At 41.3% G+C, this 16920-nt stretch overlaps 3 protein-coding genes across 3 annotated transcripts in view; 1 reads left to right on the forward strand and 2 right to left on the reverse strand.

Annotated features, from left to right (window-relative positions):
* Nucleotides 1-964: 964 nt before the first annotated feature.
* Nucleotides 965-3971, reverse strand: LOC134095302 (uncharacterized). The gene is made up of 5 exons (XM_062548752.1): nt 3936-3971; nt 3479-3637; nt 2402-2497; nt 2041-2136; nt 965-1530 (listed from the first exon to the last, which is right to left on the reverse strand). The coding sequence occupies exons 1-5, from the start codon at nt 3969-3971 to the stop codon at nt 1177-1179; spliced, it is 741 nt and encodes a 246-aa protein (XP_062404736.1). The 3' UTR covers nt 965-1176.
* Nucleotides 3972-4910: 939 nt separating this feature from the next.
* Nucleotides 4911-10922, forward strand: si:ch73-314g15.3 (uncharacterized protein LOC368688 homolog). Its single transcript, XM_062549751.1, has 12 exons — nt 4911-5160; nt 5329-5417; nt 5532-5650; nt 5740-5842; nt 6040-6137; nt 6830-6979; nt 7680-7847; nt 8036-8105; nt 8301-8379; nt 9138-9291; nt 10250-10354; nt 10608-10922. The coding sequence occupies exons 1-12, from the start codon at nt 5054-5056 to the stop codon at nt 10638-10640; spliced, it is 1275 nt and encodes a 424-aa protein (XP_062405735.1). The 5' UTR covers nt 4911-5053; the 3' UTR covers nt 10641-10922.
* Nucleotides 10923-13157: 2235 nt separating this feature from the next.
* spi1b (Spi-1 proto-oncogene b) overlaps nt 13158-16920 on the reverse strand; it is a 9567-nt gene continuing 5804 nt past the window's right edge. Inside the window, exons 4-5 of the mRNA XM_062548486.1 lie at nt 15337-15493; nt 13158-15036 (exon numbers count right to left, since the gene is read on the reverse strand). Of these exons, the coding sequence (XP_062404470.1) occupies nt 14717-15036; nt 15337-15493 (477 nt within the window). The 3' untranslated portion in view covers nt 13158-14716. The remainder of the gene's footprint in view (nt 15037-15336; nt 15494-16920) is intronic.

A 16920-nucleotide genomic window follows, 5' to 3' on the forward strand; every position in this document is an offset into this window, starting at 1 on the left:
TTGTCCTCATGTGGGCTAATTAGGCTAGGAAAGACGTTAAATGCGTTTTTTCCTTTCCGCGGGTCGGGTCGGATTTGGGTCACAATTCGAACATATTTTTGCGGATTGGGCGGGGCGGTTTGGATCTCCTGAAAAGTCGGGTTGGGGCGGGTTTTAAAAAAAGCCCACCCGCGCATCACTACCTTGCGGACTCTGATAAATGGGGCGTTCATGCTGTGTTGGAGTTCACAGTGATGACCTGCTTCTTCTAACTGCGAGCACTCAGGTGCTCTGCAGTTAGAACGTGTGAGAAACGTGTAATGGAGCAAATGTTGAAACAAATGTCCATTAATCTTGAACATTGCGACTGTATTTGCACAAAGTATGGTGTGAGGTCATGGACATGTTCACACCCTTACAGTGGACTGTTTAAAACACTGCGATTAGACAGATGTCTCCCACAGGGCTAAAACCCAAAGACTTGAGTTTCTTTCTCAAGCCATCCGCATCCTTAACACACATAAAACTCTTTAAACCGCATTGCATGGACTTGTCATACTTCACAGACACCCTTGTTTTACTGCCCTCTGGCAATATATTGAGATACACTGTAAAACCCGACAAGTTAGTTGAACTCAAAAAATTTGGTGAAACAGATTACACAAAAAAATTTAAGTAATGGTAACTTGGTTTTGCTAAGTCAAAGAAACGTAACTTTTTTAATTAGTCTCCACTAGCGAATTTTGAGAGTGTTCAACAAGTCTTTTTTAAGTTGAAACATCCACTCGTTGAGTTTGCAGTAATTAATAAAATTAAGCTCAGCTTACTTGGATTCATTAATATCAACATAAAATATTTAATTTAGCATCAACCAATTATTGTAATTAAACTTAACTTAAAAGTTTAAATTATCAGAAAGTTGAACAAACTTGCTCATTTTGATTAGTTTCAACTTTAGGACTTGGAAGAACATAGGCCACTGAAATTCGACTTAATCTTTTAATGTAAACCATGAAAACAAGTACAGATTGGAGTTCAGATCAAGGCTGTAGTGAGGCTAAATTCAAATAAACACAGTTTATCCACCTCTAATTTGAGAAATGAGATAGACGATGGTAGGAGATGATAGTATTAAAATAATAATTATAAAAAAACATTGGACAATAACGTCAACCATCAACAAATCATTGAATATGTTCAGGGAACAATTAATGAATACATTACAAAAACATTGGAGTTCGTAGCTTGGCTATCACCAAGCTCAGTCTTTTGAGATTGAACATTTGTCTGGGGAGTCTGCGCTGTATTTCTACTGGACAAGAGGCGTGATGAATTTGCATAGTTCAAATGTCTCTGTACGCTTGGATAGTCCTTCAACCAATCAGACCACGATCCTGGTGCGTCTGATGGATAAGCCAGGATGCGATTGGTTCCAGCAAAAGTGGAACGGAAGCAGAAGAGATAAATGTGCAGGATTCCAGCCTGCAGAGCAAGATCCAATCGGCGACAAATCGGGCTGGGTTTCCTCATCTTGAACTCCGATTGAGAGACCTGAAAAAATTAACAAAGAACAACTGTGTGTTAATTTAATATCTAATAGGGATTACAAGTTAAGGGCTACTATGTCTATTGCACTATTAAGTTTAACATTTTCTCCTCAAACTTTTCCAGGGCAGTTGCATTATTGAAATAATTACTTGAAATAATACTAAGTAACGTCTCTGGAGTTTCCTGGTGAAAAAAACAAAAGCTTGAAATGTAACTCCAGTGTTGCTCGACCCATAGCCCTGTTCTTCGAGATCACTTCTGTCCATAAGAATAAAAATGACAAAATTTGATGCAACAGAGACTAAATAGTGGCTCGGCAGCTATTGATAACCTACCAGGACATTTTGGCTTTAGCTTCAATTCAGTTTAGTTTAAGCTGCTGGACCAGTATTTGCTCTATGCTGTACCCAATTTTCTCATTGTTCTGATTCACATAGGCTAACTTGGAAATGAGGTCCTATGTCCAAAAACTACCCCTTTAACAGTCATGTCAATAATAGACAACTTACGTACATCCCATGTCTTTATAAAAGTGCCATCATCTTCATGGAGGTAGAAAGGAAGGCCACTGAGTGCCACAGTGTGTGGGATATTTACATCCGAGGATCCCTGCATGTGAAAAGAAGTCATGTAGTCAAGCCAGTGATAATAATTCAAAATGCAGTAGGATTACCTTTCTTTGATAGTTACAGCTTCTGAAACCAAAGCATTCTTTAATCTTAATAAACATTATACAATGCATCTATTATAACATCATACTTTCTTTAGATATGGGTAGCCGGACTGTCCTGAAATAGGAAGATATAGCATGTATAGACCTAGATAGCCATTACCTTTAACGGTCATGTCAATAATAGACAACATGCTTACTTACATCCCATGTCTTTATAAAAGTGCCATCATCTTCATGGAGGTAGAAAGGAAGGCCACGGCGTGCCACAGCACGTTGGATATTTACATCCGAGGATCCCTGCATGTGAAAACAAACAGTCATATAGTCAAGCCAGTAATAATAACAATTTGAAATGCAGTAGGGATTACCTTTCTTTGATAGTTAGTACAGCTTCTGAAACCAAAGTATTCTTTAATCTTATTACACATTATACTATACATCTATTATAACATCATACTTTCTTTAGATATGGGTAGCCCCCACTGTCCTAAAATAGGAAGATATAGCATGTATAGACCTAGATAGCCATTACTAAGATGACCAAGACAACTATCTTATTTTAGATTATCTACACACAGGTGACCACTAGGCTACTGTAGGATTTCATGGAGTGCTGAAATGTAGCATACAGTATTTTGGCCCATTTCTGAGCTCAAATATGCTTTGAGGTTGTGAACTCATTGCTGTTGTGTCATCATAACTATTCCAGCTGAGTGTGCATGGTTAAAATTCTATAGTCTAGGTAACAGCACTAATAATTTGAATAATTTCTAGCAAAGCATTTTAGGTCTTTACGGTTCTAAACTGAAAATGTCCAAGGATTATGTCCCAAAAATCTGATCACCTTCATCTTACAGTAAACGCATTTACTGAATGAAATGTGCACGTACACAGGTCGTCATAACGGCATGGAAGTGGACTAACGGACGGACGTAACGTCGCTAGCATGCTAAACGCTAGCATGCTAAGCGCTAATGTTGCCGGTCAGAACCTGTGCCCTGTTATTAAGCAACGCACCACATAGCTTGCACTTCAAAGTCATTGTGTTAAACAGTACTAACGGTGTAAATTATTCCATGTTTTTAGTCACATTGGAGATTGCTAGCGTTAAGTTAGCTGATCAATCAAGTGCTGGCATACAGAAGCAAGATTCTTAGCTGCTAGCTAGTAACTGGATACATTTACGTAGCAGTCAAATATTTTCAAACTTTTGGCTTTAGCAATATGGTAAAGGTCGTACGTTAGGGTCAAAATGCACCACTTAATTTATCCACTTACGTTTAATTGCGGTTTTCTCTTCTCGTTGTCCCGTTGTATCTTCTCCTGTGCCCCATTCTTTTCGTGTCTTCTCTGGTGGTCGACCGTTATGCGTCGCTTCGCTTGACGTGCACAAGATCCATGGCAGAAGATCCGCCTACAAATCTGTTCCCACGCATTCTATTTTTTCAAATTACTTAAAGCGGACGAGTGCTGTCAACTTAAAAGTAAATATTTGTTCAAGTAACACAGACGGTTAAAGTACAATGAGCTATTTTTCATTTTTGAGTGTTTTCAAATCAAAAAAACTATTTTACTTGTAGTGTTCGGTTTTACAGTGTATAATTATATTATATCTAAATATTTTTCTTTATCCTTATAAAAAAGATGCCTATGCATTGTTTCACAGCAATATATCTATGTATGAGACAAATAAAAATCCTTGATATGCAGCTTTAAGTGATAAAAACAAGTTCACAGTAGAATCCTTGGACCTCAAAGTCCACAATTGCATTATGAAGTAACGATAAGTCAACGACTGCAACGCTATCCATCATCCCCAAGTTTTGTTCCCACGTTAAAAAAAAGACAATAATGTTTTCCCATTATTCACAGACTGCAAACGCACCATAGGAATTAGTGATGCGCGGGTGGGCTTTTTTTAAAACCCGCCCCAACCCGACTTTTCAGGAGATCCAAACCGCCCCGCCCAATCCGCAAAAATATGTTCGAATTGTGACCCAAATCCGACCCGACCCGCGGAAAGGAAAAAACGCATTTAACGTCTTTCCTAGCCTAATTAGCCCACATGAGGACAACAGCGGGTTACAATGATTGGTCATTTTGACAATCTGCGCTCCTCCACACCATTCATAATCTGCAGCCTAGACATAGCTAGTGTTAAATCTCATCTTCATAACAAGTTTCCATTCATATTTCCCCTTGCGACTTCATAGGCTAGCCTACTTTTGCGTTTAACACTGCCAAGCATTTAACAAGCACAGCTGTTTATTCGTGTAGCCTATGACAGAAGCGAGGTGTTCTCGCATTGTGCACAACCTTCGATATCCCAGATCATTAGGCTCCATGTCCATAAAGTAGCGAATGCGCGATTGACTTTTTCAGTCAGTCACGCATGGCGCAATTGGGTGCTGAATTTAGGAGAAATTATGTTTTGCGCTCGACCACACCTCCTGTATTGCAGGCGCATCGCCACCTAATATGTCGGAAGTTAACAAGTGAGAAATGTGCATTTTTACTTTTTTGACCCGACCCACCCGCAATATTTAGAAAAAACTATTAGGCCTACCCAAATCCGCCCGACCCGCGGGTAAACCCGCGGATATCCGCGGGTAATGAGCTGAACCGCGCATCACTAATAGGAATCGACTGCATTTGTTCATCTTCCACAACAATAGATGGCAGCATACGTCTGATTTTGCTTCAGCGCTTTAAACTTGGAAAAGAAAGGAAGAAAGATGTAAACGCAAACATCAGCTACCAACGTGTGTATGGCATAGTACTGCAGATGTGTTCTTGTTTACAGTAAGTTGTAGTCTTCGTTATACGCTTGGAAGGCCCAGTCTGATTCCATGCATGGAGCATTTCGAAGAGGATTTAGTGGAGGCACTGAAGGAAATAGTGAGAGACGGAAACTGGCAGTGTGTAGGAGACAAGTCTGGTTTCCAGGTGCCATGTACCAAGTAAGTTACACGCTGAAGTGACATTCTCGTCACTGACGTTAACGTGAATCGGTCAGTGCCACATTCCTCTGTATTCTTTGATCGGTAATGGTCTCTTACATTCTTGACGTCCGCTAAACGTATGCTGCTGATGGGCTACTACACCAGACACTGATATTGTTTTTATAGGTTATATTCAGAGGACGGCGAACATTTGGTCTTAGTGCACACAGAAGATGACAAATTCTGGGCAATGGATTCGTCTTGTCCGCACGAGGGTAAGTGATGAACCTTAGTTGATTAATGTCTCCACCGACTGATACTGTAGCAGCATTCTTGTGAGCTAACTTGACTACTTTGTGTCAATCTCCCCTCTGCCGTCATTCCTGCAGGGGGTCCATTGGAACTTGGTGACATTGAGGACCTTGGCGACGGTAAAATGGCACTAATCTGCCCGTGGCATCAGTTTGACTTCTGCCTGGACACAGGAGCCTCCTCTACTGGGCTGCAGGTACCAGTCTGACGCTTGCTCACTGCTCATGTGTCAAACTTTTTAGGTAAAAGCTGTTCCTCAGATAAAGTGTATATTTGTCTCTACAGAATCAAGTTTACAACGTGAAAGTGGTGCAAGGGAAGGTGTATGTCAACTCACAGAACGAGTTGTCTCAGAGCCCTTTCCCTGAAGCCAACACCATAGTTGTTGGTAAGAAGCACTCAATGGATGTCTAATACAAAAAAATCTGTTAAAGTTCCTAACTCGAGGTAATGTCGTTGCAAGACGGTGTAGCTTGGTTTAAGATTAGTCTTGGAGTTATTTTAACATACTCTGAATGTAAGTTTCATTCATTGTGTTGTGATGTATTAGATACCCCTTCTAATGATATTCAATTGTTGTTTTAGACCAATTATGCATTGCAAATGGTAACAAACAGTCTTCAGAGAATAGCCTTTGTTACTGGGCCACGAAGATCCTGTGTACGCCTGATCCAGAGGAGAAGGTAAGGGGTCCTCACCCATAGTGAACAACACACTTGTGCTGTCTGCAAAGTCATTTACATTGGTAAAACAGAGATAACTACATTTTATTTTCTGTATATCAGCTGGCTGTGTACTATAACAACAAAATTATTATTTTCATCACTGTAGTCTAGACCAAATGACAATACATAGGTCATCAATAGATGACATAGGCTTTATATAGTCTGGAGTGCAGCTGTGTGTGTGTGTGTGTGTGTGTGTGTGTGTGTGTGTGTCTGTGTCTGTGTCTGTGTCTGTGTGTGTGTGTGGTTGTGTGTCTTGAATGCGTTGGTGTATCCTGCTGTGAGAAATCTAAGATGTTATCTAATAATAGTGTCAAATTGAGAGGATGTTAAATAGGCTTGAGTCAGAGAGGGTTAAAGCGGAGCGAGAGGCGCAAACGTTCCATCATTTCCGCGTTCTGTCTTCACAAGGGGGAGGGGGGCTAAATCCCCCTTTAAGTAGACCTGCTAACATTCGAAATGCACTGCTTGTGTGGGTTGCCGAGCTGACAGAGATCGATATCCCACTATGACGTCTTTGCAACACGCCCCTTTAAGCAGACCGGAACTGTTCGAATTTTGCTTCCATAGAGATGCATTACGTTGCTTTATCTTGTCAATAATTAAGGATCTTTGCTTGAGTGACTTGATGTGTGTCTGTTGCCATGGAGGTGACCTTGACCCTGGAGGTGCAAAGGAAGTGGAACTCAGGGGAGATCCCAGATGTGGGCGGTGCAACACCTCCAGCCCAGCCCAGCAGGAAGGAGAACCTGACTGTGCTGCAGCCTGGCAAGATCAAACGGGGCAAAGGAGGAACCCTGGTGAGCTTCAGGTCACTTAATGAGAGCACATTATGATGCATAACGAACGTTTTGCATGCAAAATTTGTTTTTATATTAGCCTTGTCCATGTATTTAAATGTTAAAGCAGTAACAGTGAGATATTAATAACTGTGTCATGCTATGTTGTAACAACAGTGCTGTTCCATATAAACTGAGTCATCAAAAGTCTGATGATTTGCATTGAGGATTGCAATATAGAACTTGTATTGAAATCTATTGAAGTGCTAAAAGTACTACATACAGGGGCCTCCACATTGTTTGGCACCCCAGTAAGAATGAAAAGAAAAAAACGTATTTATCTTATTTTAAGTAAGCACAAACAGAAGCTGTGAGACTGCTGAGACATGCACCCCTAGTCCTCCCAGTCTCCTCACCTGTGTGTGTGTGTGTGTGTGTGTGTGTGTGTGTGTGTGTGTGTGTGTGTGTGTGTGTGTGTGTGTGTGTGTGTCTGTGTGTGTCTGTGTGTGTCTGTGTGTGTCTGTGTGTGTCTGTGTGTGTCTGTCTGTGTCTGTGTCTGTGTGTGTGTGTGTGTGTGTGTGTCTGTGTGTCTGTGTGTGTCTGTCTGTGTCTGTGTCTGTGTCTGTGTCTGTGTCTGTGTCTGTGTCTGTGTCTGTGTCTGTGTCTGTGTCTGTGTGTCTGTGTGTGTATGTGTGTGTGTGTGTGTGTGTATCGGATGCAGGCCAGCCGAGTGGCCCTTCTGCACTCTCTTGCGAACATTGAGCAGTGGGCCATCGACCTGTCCTGGGACGTCATCGCTCGCTTCTCCGACACCAGGCTGAACACAGGGGCGCCGCTGCCTCGCCAGTTCTTCAGTGACTTTGTCAAAGTGGCTGGCGATGAGGCAAAGGTATGCATGATGTAAACAATTTCTAAGTTCATTTCAAATGAAATATAGAAGACAGACAGTATGCAAAACAGTACAGCAGAAAGGCTTGAGTGAGATACTGAAGACATTGTTGCCCTCTGTTCGCTTCACGTGGTAATATGGTTGGTGTTACAGTATCCTGTCAAAAGTATTTCATCTTTCGCCCACAGCACTATCACCTGCTGGAGAAGCGCATCACAGAACTCGGCAGTCACTTTGGAGCCCTACCTGTGCATAACGGTGAAACATAACATTTATTTTTATTAATTATATATGTGGTATTTGGCCACATATCCCAGAAATACTATCATGAATTATAATCCATAATGTGATGTTTGTTTTTTTCATCTAATCAGTTCTATATAACATCTGTTTTATATCTGAACATGTATACTGTACTGGGTAGATATATCATGTGCTGCATGTTGTCCACAGGACTGTGGCAGTCTGCATCAGACACGGCTCATGATCTCCTGGCCAGGCTGGCCATCGTTCACATGGTACACGAAGCCAGGCAAGTACTGTACCTCCTCCCTGTTATTCTTGAGTTTGCTCAAAACATAGTTCAGTTATGGGATAGGTATTAACAAGCCAATATGGACACTTGTTTTTTTGCACCGTTTTCACTTTTTCATGTTTTTCCACTTTTTCGTTTTCACATTTCATCATATCAGCTATAAAACCCCCCATAGAAAACCACAGAGTTACCTGCAGTTACTTGTAAAGCTACAAGAGGAGAGGAATGTAAATTTGGTTACATATTAGGTGCTGTGTCCACCAAACTGCCAGAGCGCCCTCAACCTCCTCCTCTCGGCGCTGTTTATTGTTGCTAAGTTACCAAAACCAGAGACGGTTTATAACGAGAAGTGCCATTGACGAGCCCGGCGCTGTTCTAAAAGTTGAACAGATTTCAACTTTGAGCGCTCTGAGCGCTGCGACAAAAAACGGTCAGCGCCGGTTTTTCCGCCGAGGGCGCTCAGCGCTGTGAGCGCTGAGCTACATAGACTTTACATTGAAAATTGTCGCCGTCGGCGCAAAAAACGCGTTTGGTGGACACAGCACCTTATGTAGCTATTTATTTACCTGTAGTTTGAGAACTGTAATAGAAAATACTTCAAATGTGCCATGAGAGGCAATATTCTGACAGACTGTCCTGGAAAATCCCTACTGACATTACAGTGCAGAGTTATCTTTGTGAATGAATGGTGTTGGAGTTGATGCTGTCCAACTATGTAACGTGGGCGGGGTGTGGGTCCTCTGGTCTCTCCGTAGAGGTCTTGACGTGCACCCTCAGACGCTCTCTCGCTTCGCCGCCCAGGGCGACGCCCAATCCGTGGAGGCGCTGGAGGTCATCTACTCAGACGAGATCACCCACGTGGCGGCGGGTTTGCGCTGGTTCACCTACGTGTGTGGCGAGGAGGGCAGGGTGAGAGATGCTGACAGATAGATAGATCAGACCTTATCTGACACAAGATTCCACTCAGCTTCTTGTACAGGCAATGGTTATCTCCAAGCTGGACTACTGTAATTCCCTGTTAGCTGGCCTACCTGCTTGCGTATTAAGACCACTACAGTTGATTCAGAATGCTGCAGCACGACTGGTCTTCAATCAGCCAAAGAGGACACATGTAACCCCTCTCCTAGTTACTCTCCACTGGCTCCCTATAGTAGCCAGAATTAAATTTAAATCTCTCACTCTGGCCTATAGGACACTGACTGGATCTGCTCCTAGCTACTTCAGTTCTTTGATGAAGATGTACATTCCCAACCGCCCATTGCGATCTTCTGAGGAGCGTCTGTTATGTCGACAAACCATACATGCTAGGTCAATCTGTAGATCCTATTCTTCAGTGGTTCCGTGTTGGTGGAATGAGTTGCCCAGTGCTCTCCGTTCAAGCAACAGTTTTGGATCTTTTAAGAGGGGTCTTAAGGCATATTTGTTTAATATGCACTTAGTCTTTTGAGTGTTTGTTATGTGTTATGGTTTGTATAATAGTTTTGTTTTGTTATAATTTGTCCATTGTTAAAATTTTACATTTATTCTGCTATTGTCCTTAAATTTAGCCATACCTTGCTATAGTTATTGTTATTAGATAATTAACTGAGTGACTTATTTGATTGCTTTTGTCATTTCATTGTTTTATTTCTCATTAGATTAGTGCTTAAATGATTGTTGTATTGATAATATTGCTATTCTCCCTTTTTTTGTAATTGTTCACTGTTATTTAATTTGTATTGCTATTTATTTGTATGTCGCTTTGGACAAAGGCGTCTGCTAAATAACCATAGCCATAGCCATAGCCATAGCCATAGATAGTGACACGGCGCCCTTGTGCTGGAGTTTGGTTGTGTGAGCTGACCACTAATGTGTTCCTCCTCCGCAGGAGTGTGTGCCCACGTTTCATGAGCTGGTGAAGTTGCACTTTAAAGGTTACCTGAAGCCCCCATTTAACACAGAGGGAAGGAAAACAGCAGGGATGACAGAGGAGGTATTGTTATTTTCTTTTTCTTCTTATTGTCTTCATCTGCCTTTGTTCAACCAGTTGATCAATGTGTTGATTTCATGACACAACTCTCCCCTCAGTTTTTGACTTTGTGACTTCTACAGTTGCTCACAGCATTTAAATCAATCTGTTCATCGTACACATGCAGACAAATGCAAATCAATGTTTATTTATTTATTTATTCATTTATTTATTGAACATTATCTGAACACTCTAGTTGCTTGTGTTCTTCCACCAGTGGTACGTTCCTTTGGTGAAACCCTCCAGCTGACCGAAAGAAAATACAAAGACAATGACTGGGGCCTAACATAGACAGAGGACCATTAAATAACGAAGGAAATAGGAGAGGGAATAGCCAGAGAACGGAAGATCGGAATCACCTTACTACAATCAATAAGAGGACATAACACATGCCATTCATTGTCCCTGCTGTTAGGGGCCTGTGAAAGAGGTTGAACATGTATGTATGTATGTATATGTATGTATGTCTGTCATGCAATTTTAGAATGTTTTCAGAATGCTTCCTATTAAACATGAGGATATTACATTTGAATTTGTAATTGGCTACTTTACTGAGTTAATTTACTGTGTTCAATAGGATGGCATCTCCTCGTGGGGCACAAAATTAACTTCATCACTCATCATTTTGTTTGTGCTGACCAACTATGACATCTGCGTGCAGAGGGTGCTATTGCATTATCCAGAGTCATTTTCTGTCACGTCTCCCTTCAGTTGGTTGGCCTACTACGATAACGACTTGATCTCAGTACTTTTGCCAGGCTTCATGGGGATGTCCTTTTCTTGATTGTTTTTTCCAGTCGAGAGCCAGGAAACCAGTGACTACTATCCAACCAGTGGCTATCCTTGCAGGCCTACATGTGGTCAACAGTTAGGGGCTAAAATGAAAAAAAAATGAAGGTATCTATTCCCACTGTGCTTACATATCTACAAATGTGTGTGAGAGAGAGACCCCCCTCACTGGATGGTAGGGTTTGAGTGGACTATTTTCTCACTACCCTTAAATCAGGAACCTTTATGAGTTTTGTGTTATACTGTCGTTGCTCTGATGCTTTTTCAACCCTTTTTTGAATTGAAACAAAAAAGTAAATAAAAAAAAACAATTTACTGGTCATCCTACAGCCTACAAAAATAACTGCCGGTCAAAAAGCAATTATTTAACATAAGCAGGAAATGCAATATTTGGACATGAAAAAAATGCATTGCATCACATAGTCCTGAACTCTACTGCTCTTTTGTGCAGAAAATATTTTGGACATGGAAATGCTATTGTACCGAAGAAAGAATGCAGTATTGCTGCTGGCTTGTGTCCCTTAACTGCAGTTATACATTTACAGTATTTATTAATTGAGAATGACACTTTTGTACGGTGGCCGAGAAGGGTCACAACACATTCATATTCAAAAACATCTGCATTCTCAGGGTCACAACACATGCATATTCGAAAATATCTGCAACCTCAGAAAACACTTTCAAACTCAGAAAACGCAAGCAAATATGGAAACGAACTGCAAACTAGATGGAAACGAACTGCAAACTAGATGGAAAAGAACTGCAAACTAAATGGAAACTAACTGCAAACTAGATGAAAACGAAATGCAACTACGAAAACGAAATGCAACTACGAAAACGGAAATGGAGATCATAATCAGTGACGGACCCACACCCTGTTTACGGTCTGTAAATTTGTCTAAAAGTGACTTGTAAAATGAGGATACATTTCCAGGGTGTCCGGCTGCTCTAGCACTTGGAGGTTGCTACCAGTGGGGAACAACAAGTGAAAAGTCTGGATTGCCATGAGTGCCAAGTACTTGCAGGGGCTTCTCATGACGTTCCTCTGAGGAACACTGAGGAGTCGAGGGGGAGAGAGAACCATTTTCTGTGCCAAAAGTTAGGTTGTTGTCTTGAGTTAGGTAGGCTCCGGCCTGATTGTACCAAATTGTGCAAAGCGGCATGACCGGGTGATTGAGACAGCATGTGAAGGTCAGCTGGTCATCAGTTATGACACCCAAGTCTCTTGCAATCTTGGTGGGAACAACAAATAAGAAATCTGTTTTGATGTTGATGTTATAGTTTGTTTGACGAGGAAGACCAGCAGTTCGATCTCTGAGAGGTTACACCAGTTTGCCTGTAGCTTCCTTTTAGCTAGCTACGCTAAGTTAAGCTAAGCTAAGCTAACTATAGGCAAACTGATCTAACCCACTTCCAGTGAATAAGGCCTATTCTTTTATCTAGCTTTGGGTTAAACGGAAAATAACATAATCTCCCAAAACCTTGGTGTGTTGTGTTCCTTTAAAGGATTTGAAGCCCATCACGTTCTTCTTCACACTCAGCAATCATCTCCTCACGATCTGCTAGTTGCACACTCCCCGTCTCTGCAAGCAGCCCAGGCTCTAAACGAGCAGAGGCAGCCTGTCCCCTAAACGAAAAACGAAACTGTGTGTATTGTCTCTGGGTATACTGAAGGAAGGGTTGAGCTATTTTTTAATTATTATTGTGTGTCATTCTTGGTTGAAATATTATGTACGTTGTTTTGGACAAAAGTGTCAAATGTGACTTCCTGCACAATTGTTGACTGCACTTTTGACTCAGAAGTAGGTTCCTTGCAGCAATCAGTACAGCTGACACATATGAGGTATACTATTCCCCTTATCTTCAATCCTGAGCTTGTGTGTGTGTGTGTGTGTGTGTGTGTGTGTGTGTGTGTGTGTGTGCAGATGTTGCAATTCAATTCAGTTCAGTTCTGTTTATTTTGTATTTATTTATTAACATACAACAATACAGTTTACTTAACAGACACTTTACAGGGTCCAAAGCTTAACTGCTCTGGAGCAGGCACAAGAAGAGGATAATCTGTTACGACAGTCTGTTATGATTGTGCTACATGTTTGAATGTGTCCCAGTATACATGTGTAGCAACTCTGTTTCATCCACCAGAGTTCCTATATTACATTGAAGTTTAGGCATCTTGAAAGGATTCCACCAAGTGTTCGGGTGTTGGAGTGATCGAGCCAAGTTTGTTGTGGTCAAACTTTGTTTGCCGTGCAGCATGAGGCTGTGTCATTGGTTTTCACTTCTGCTTTTTACTGATGTTTTTTTTAAATATTTTTTTTCCATTGTACTCTGCATTGTCACACAACTATAACCAGTTTTGCAAAGGAATTGCAGCAAGAGAGAATATCTGGTGTGCGCGAGAAAGCATTTGGTTCACACCAGAAACGTAAAAACAACAATCATCTTGCTAGGGTAACCACTTATCTGGACTTTGTCCAGACTTTCTGGCTTCTGAGCCTTGTCCAGACTTAGGTAGAGTCTCCACATTTTGGGGCATTTGTCTTTTTGACAAAAAAACAAAAAAACAATGCACACAGCAGCAACAGACACCCGAAGTTTGCTTACAGAAAAGCCACAAAGTTGCCATCTTTGCCCATTTGAGAGGATCCGGGTACCATCTTTAAGGAGGTCCGAGTCTCTTTATATGGGCAAAGATGGCAACTTTGGGGCCTTTTTGTAGGTGAACTTCAAAGGTCTATGCTTGTAAGTAGCGATGACAAGTGCTCCACAACAAACAAGTGCTCCACAACAAACAATGCTTATTATAAGTAGCAATGATACAATAATTGCCCACAGCAGACAAGGCTAATAAGGAACATGGTCTCTGTGGTCTCACAGAGGCTACACTGTTGTTGTGTTCCGAATGCATTGGTGAATCAAGATCACTGGCCTACTGGGTTGCAGACGCGCACACAAACAGTTGCCAATACCACAGACAGACACATACAGTAGCTGTACTCCACAGTGTCTCCTTTCAAGGAGGGACATGCTCAATGTGAAATGACAGGTTGGCAATTATAGATTGCTACAAAATATCTAAACTATAAAAATGAAAACATTTTATATTTAAGTGTCACACTTTGATGTTGTTAATGATGTGTAAAAAAATAATGTTGACATTTTTACTGTCAGCACAGACATAAAAATTGGGTAATTTTGTCCCATTTGTCCTCACTTTTAGACACAAGTGTCCTCCTTTTCATAGTCAGCCTATCCATGGTCATCTTAAAGAAGACATACAATAGATTAACAAAATATTTTTCCTTGTTACCTATAGCACATACATAATGCCTACGTTCTTATGCTGTTAATAGCATGCTATGACATCATTATGTATGTAGAATAGTAGCTGAATGAAGGACGAGCAATGTTCCCTAAATAGTGAGTCTGGTGCTCAGTAATGTTTATCAGACTTCCCCTCATTATTATCTTTCTCTGTCTGTCTCTATCTCTCTCTCTCTCTCTCTTTCTCTCTATCTATCTATCTCTCTTTCTCTACAAGTACATCTTCCGTTCAATTCCGAGGTGGCCCTTCCCCAGCACTTCTCCGCTAAACTGGTATGTCAGCTTCTTCTTGATCTTCTTGACCTCGCCCGTCTTGCCATAGTTGCGCAGTGCCCTTGCCATCTTTTGGTAGGTCATCTTCTTGCGGTTGCCCTTCTGAATGCCCCAGCGGTTTGCTAGCGCCTCCTTGTGTTTGGAGGAGAACTGGAATGAACCCTTGTCCCGATCCACCCACCAGATGCTCTCCTTCATGTCCCCATTACGCAGGAGGTCCAGGAGAAACTGATATAGACGGATCTTCTTTTTGTTACCTGGAACAAAGAATTAAAGCATGGCATAATTACTATGGGTTGTGGTCACATATTTAAGTATGGTGTAATTCTAGCCTACTTCTAGCCTAGTCTCACATATTGGGCAAAATGTACTTTTTCATTATTCATCTGTTTTCCCTAGATCCTGAGAACCATACACATTGTGTTTATTTGATAGGGTTTTCCACTGTGTGTGTGTGTGTGTGTGTGTGTGTGTGTGTGTGTGTGTGTGTGTGTGTGTGTGTGTGTGTGTGTGTGTGTGTGTGTGTGTGTGTGTGTGTGTGTGTCTGTCTGTCTCACCTGGCTCTCCACCAGTAGTGGAGCTGATATGCTCTCTCAGGCCCTCCTCGTCAGACACTTCCAGTGGTGGACTGCGGCTTCCGGGGTCATCGTCGTCGGAGTGGCGCTGGATTGGGGACGTCTGGGGATAGCAGGCTTGAGGTCGGAAATACTGCACCTGAAGGTAGGGTGAGGAGAATGTGACAATTTTAATTGAATGGGTTTTTTTTTTCGAGATGACAGGAATGTAAAAATGTCCACAGTCTTCCTGAGAGAGGTGCACAGTAACATTGTGTAAAAAAGAGTATTAGTTGTACTCTATTTGTCTCTAACACCAGTCCATTGTATTTCCTGAAAGGTACAACAACCTATTAGTGGACTTCTAATATTGAATGTCTTAATATTGAGTCGAAACATGTTAAACATGTCTGTTACATGTTAAAATGTCATCCAAAAATATAGCCAACTCCAGACGACATGGTCAACCAAGGCAGATAGCGAAAAATCAAAAGGGGAACTTAATAGACAGGCGTGAATATAGTATGGCCAAGCTGAGCACCAATTCTGTTGAAATTACAGAGCACTCTCCCACCCAACCACAGTTTCTGGGGCATAGCACCATGGTCGTGACTTTATTTAACTCTTTTTTTAAAAAAAGAAAAACGGCTGGAGAGCAAAGATATCCTCCTGTGTCTTGAACCACAGGGCTATTTGAAAATGCAGAACAGAAAGAAAGACGAAGAAAGCACTTTATCAGCAACTGTGGGAAGATTAAACGGGTTCCCATCGACAATGACAAACTTTATCAGCTTATAAGGTGTGATCATATCATATTTTAGTTTTAGATAGGCGGAAATGCTTTTGGGGAGGTGGTCTACAACTGATAAGGGTTTGAGAAGGACAGGACATGCGTGGTACTTCTATGACAGCTAAATTGCTGTAGTGTCGCCAACAGGGCTAAACCCCCTGCAAGCTGCCAATTATGTTTTGATACATGCTCAGAGGAATATTTGACATAAGGATCTTGATTCTAGACGTGACATTGACCCGGAAACCAGGTTTTATATGAATTATTAAAAATGCTTTTAGTCAAAAAACATTTTTCAATTTGTAACTAGAAATAGCCCCTATCGACTATGTCAAGAACAGTTGACTCAGTCCTCAGTCAGAAACAGTAGTGTTGAAACAGCATAAAGTGAGCACTCCGTTTGACAACAGTTTGAAAATACCCCACAAGGGTCAGTGTGAAAACAGGCTAACTGACATTTATGCAGCATGACCATTTATGGCAATTTGTGCAGTTGCAATGTGGCCCACAAAGCCCAGTAACATAAAACATAAAAACAATAAAAAATAAAATATTTCTTCCTTATAAGACAAAGTTGTAATATCATCATGACTCAGAAACACAATGGTGCAATGGTGAATTGCACGTAAGTTAACTTACACATTACTTAAATCTCCTTTCAAACAAACTGAAGCCAATTCACAGGAAAAGGTTTTTCAAATCAGAAAGCACATGTAAATTAGTCAAAGGCATTAGCTTCTAACTGTTGGACACAGAGTTTGTTCCGGAGAGCACACACTGACATGTCAGGCTGCCCC

Source organism: Sardina pilchardus, chromosome 11, assembly GCF_963854185.1.
Source record: "Sardina pilchardus chromosome 11, fSarPil1.1, whole genome shotgun sequence".
NCBI classification, from domain to species: Eukaryota; Metazoa; Chordata; class Actinopteri; order Clupeiformes; family Clupeidae; genus Sardina; species Sardina pilchardus.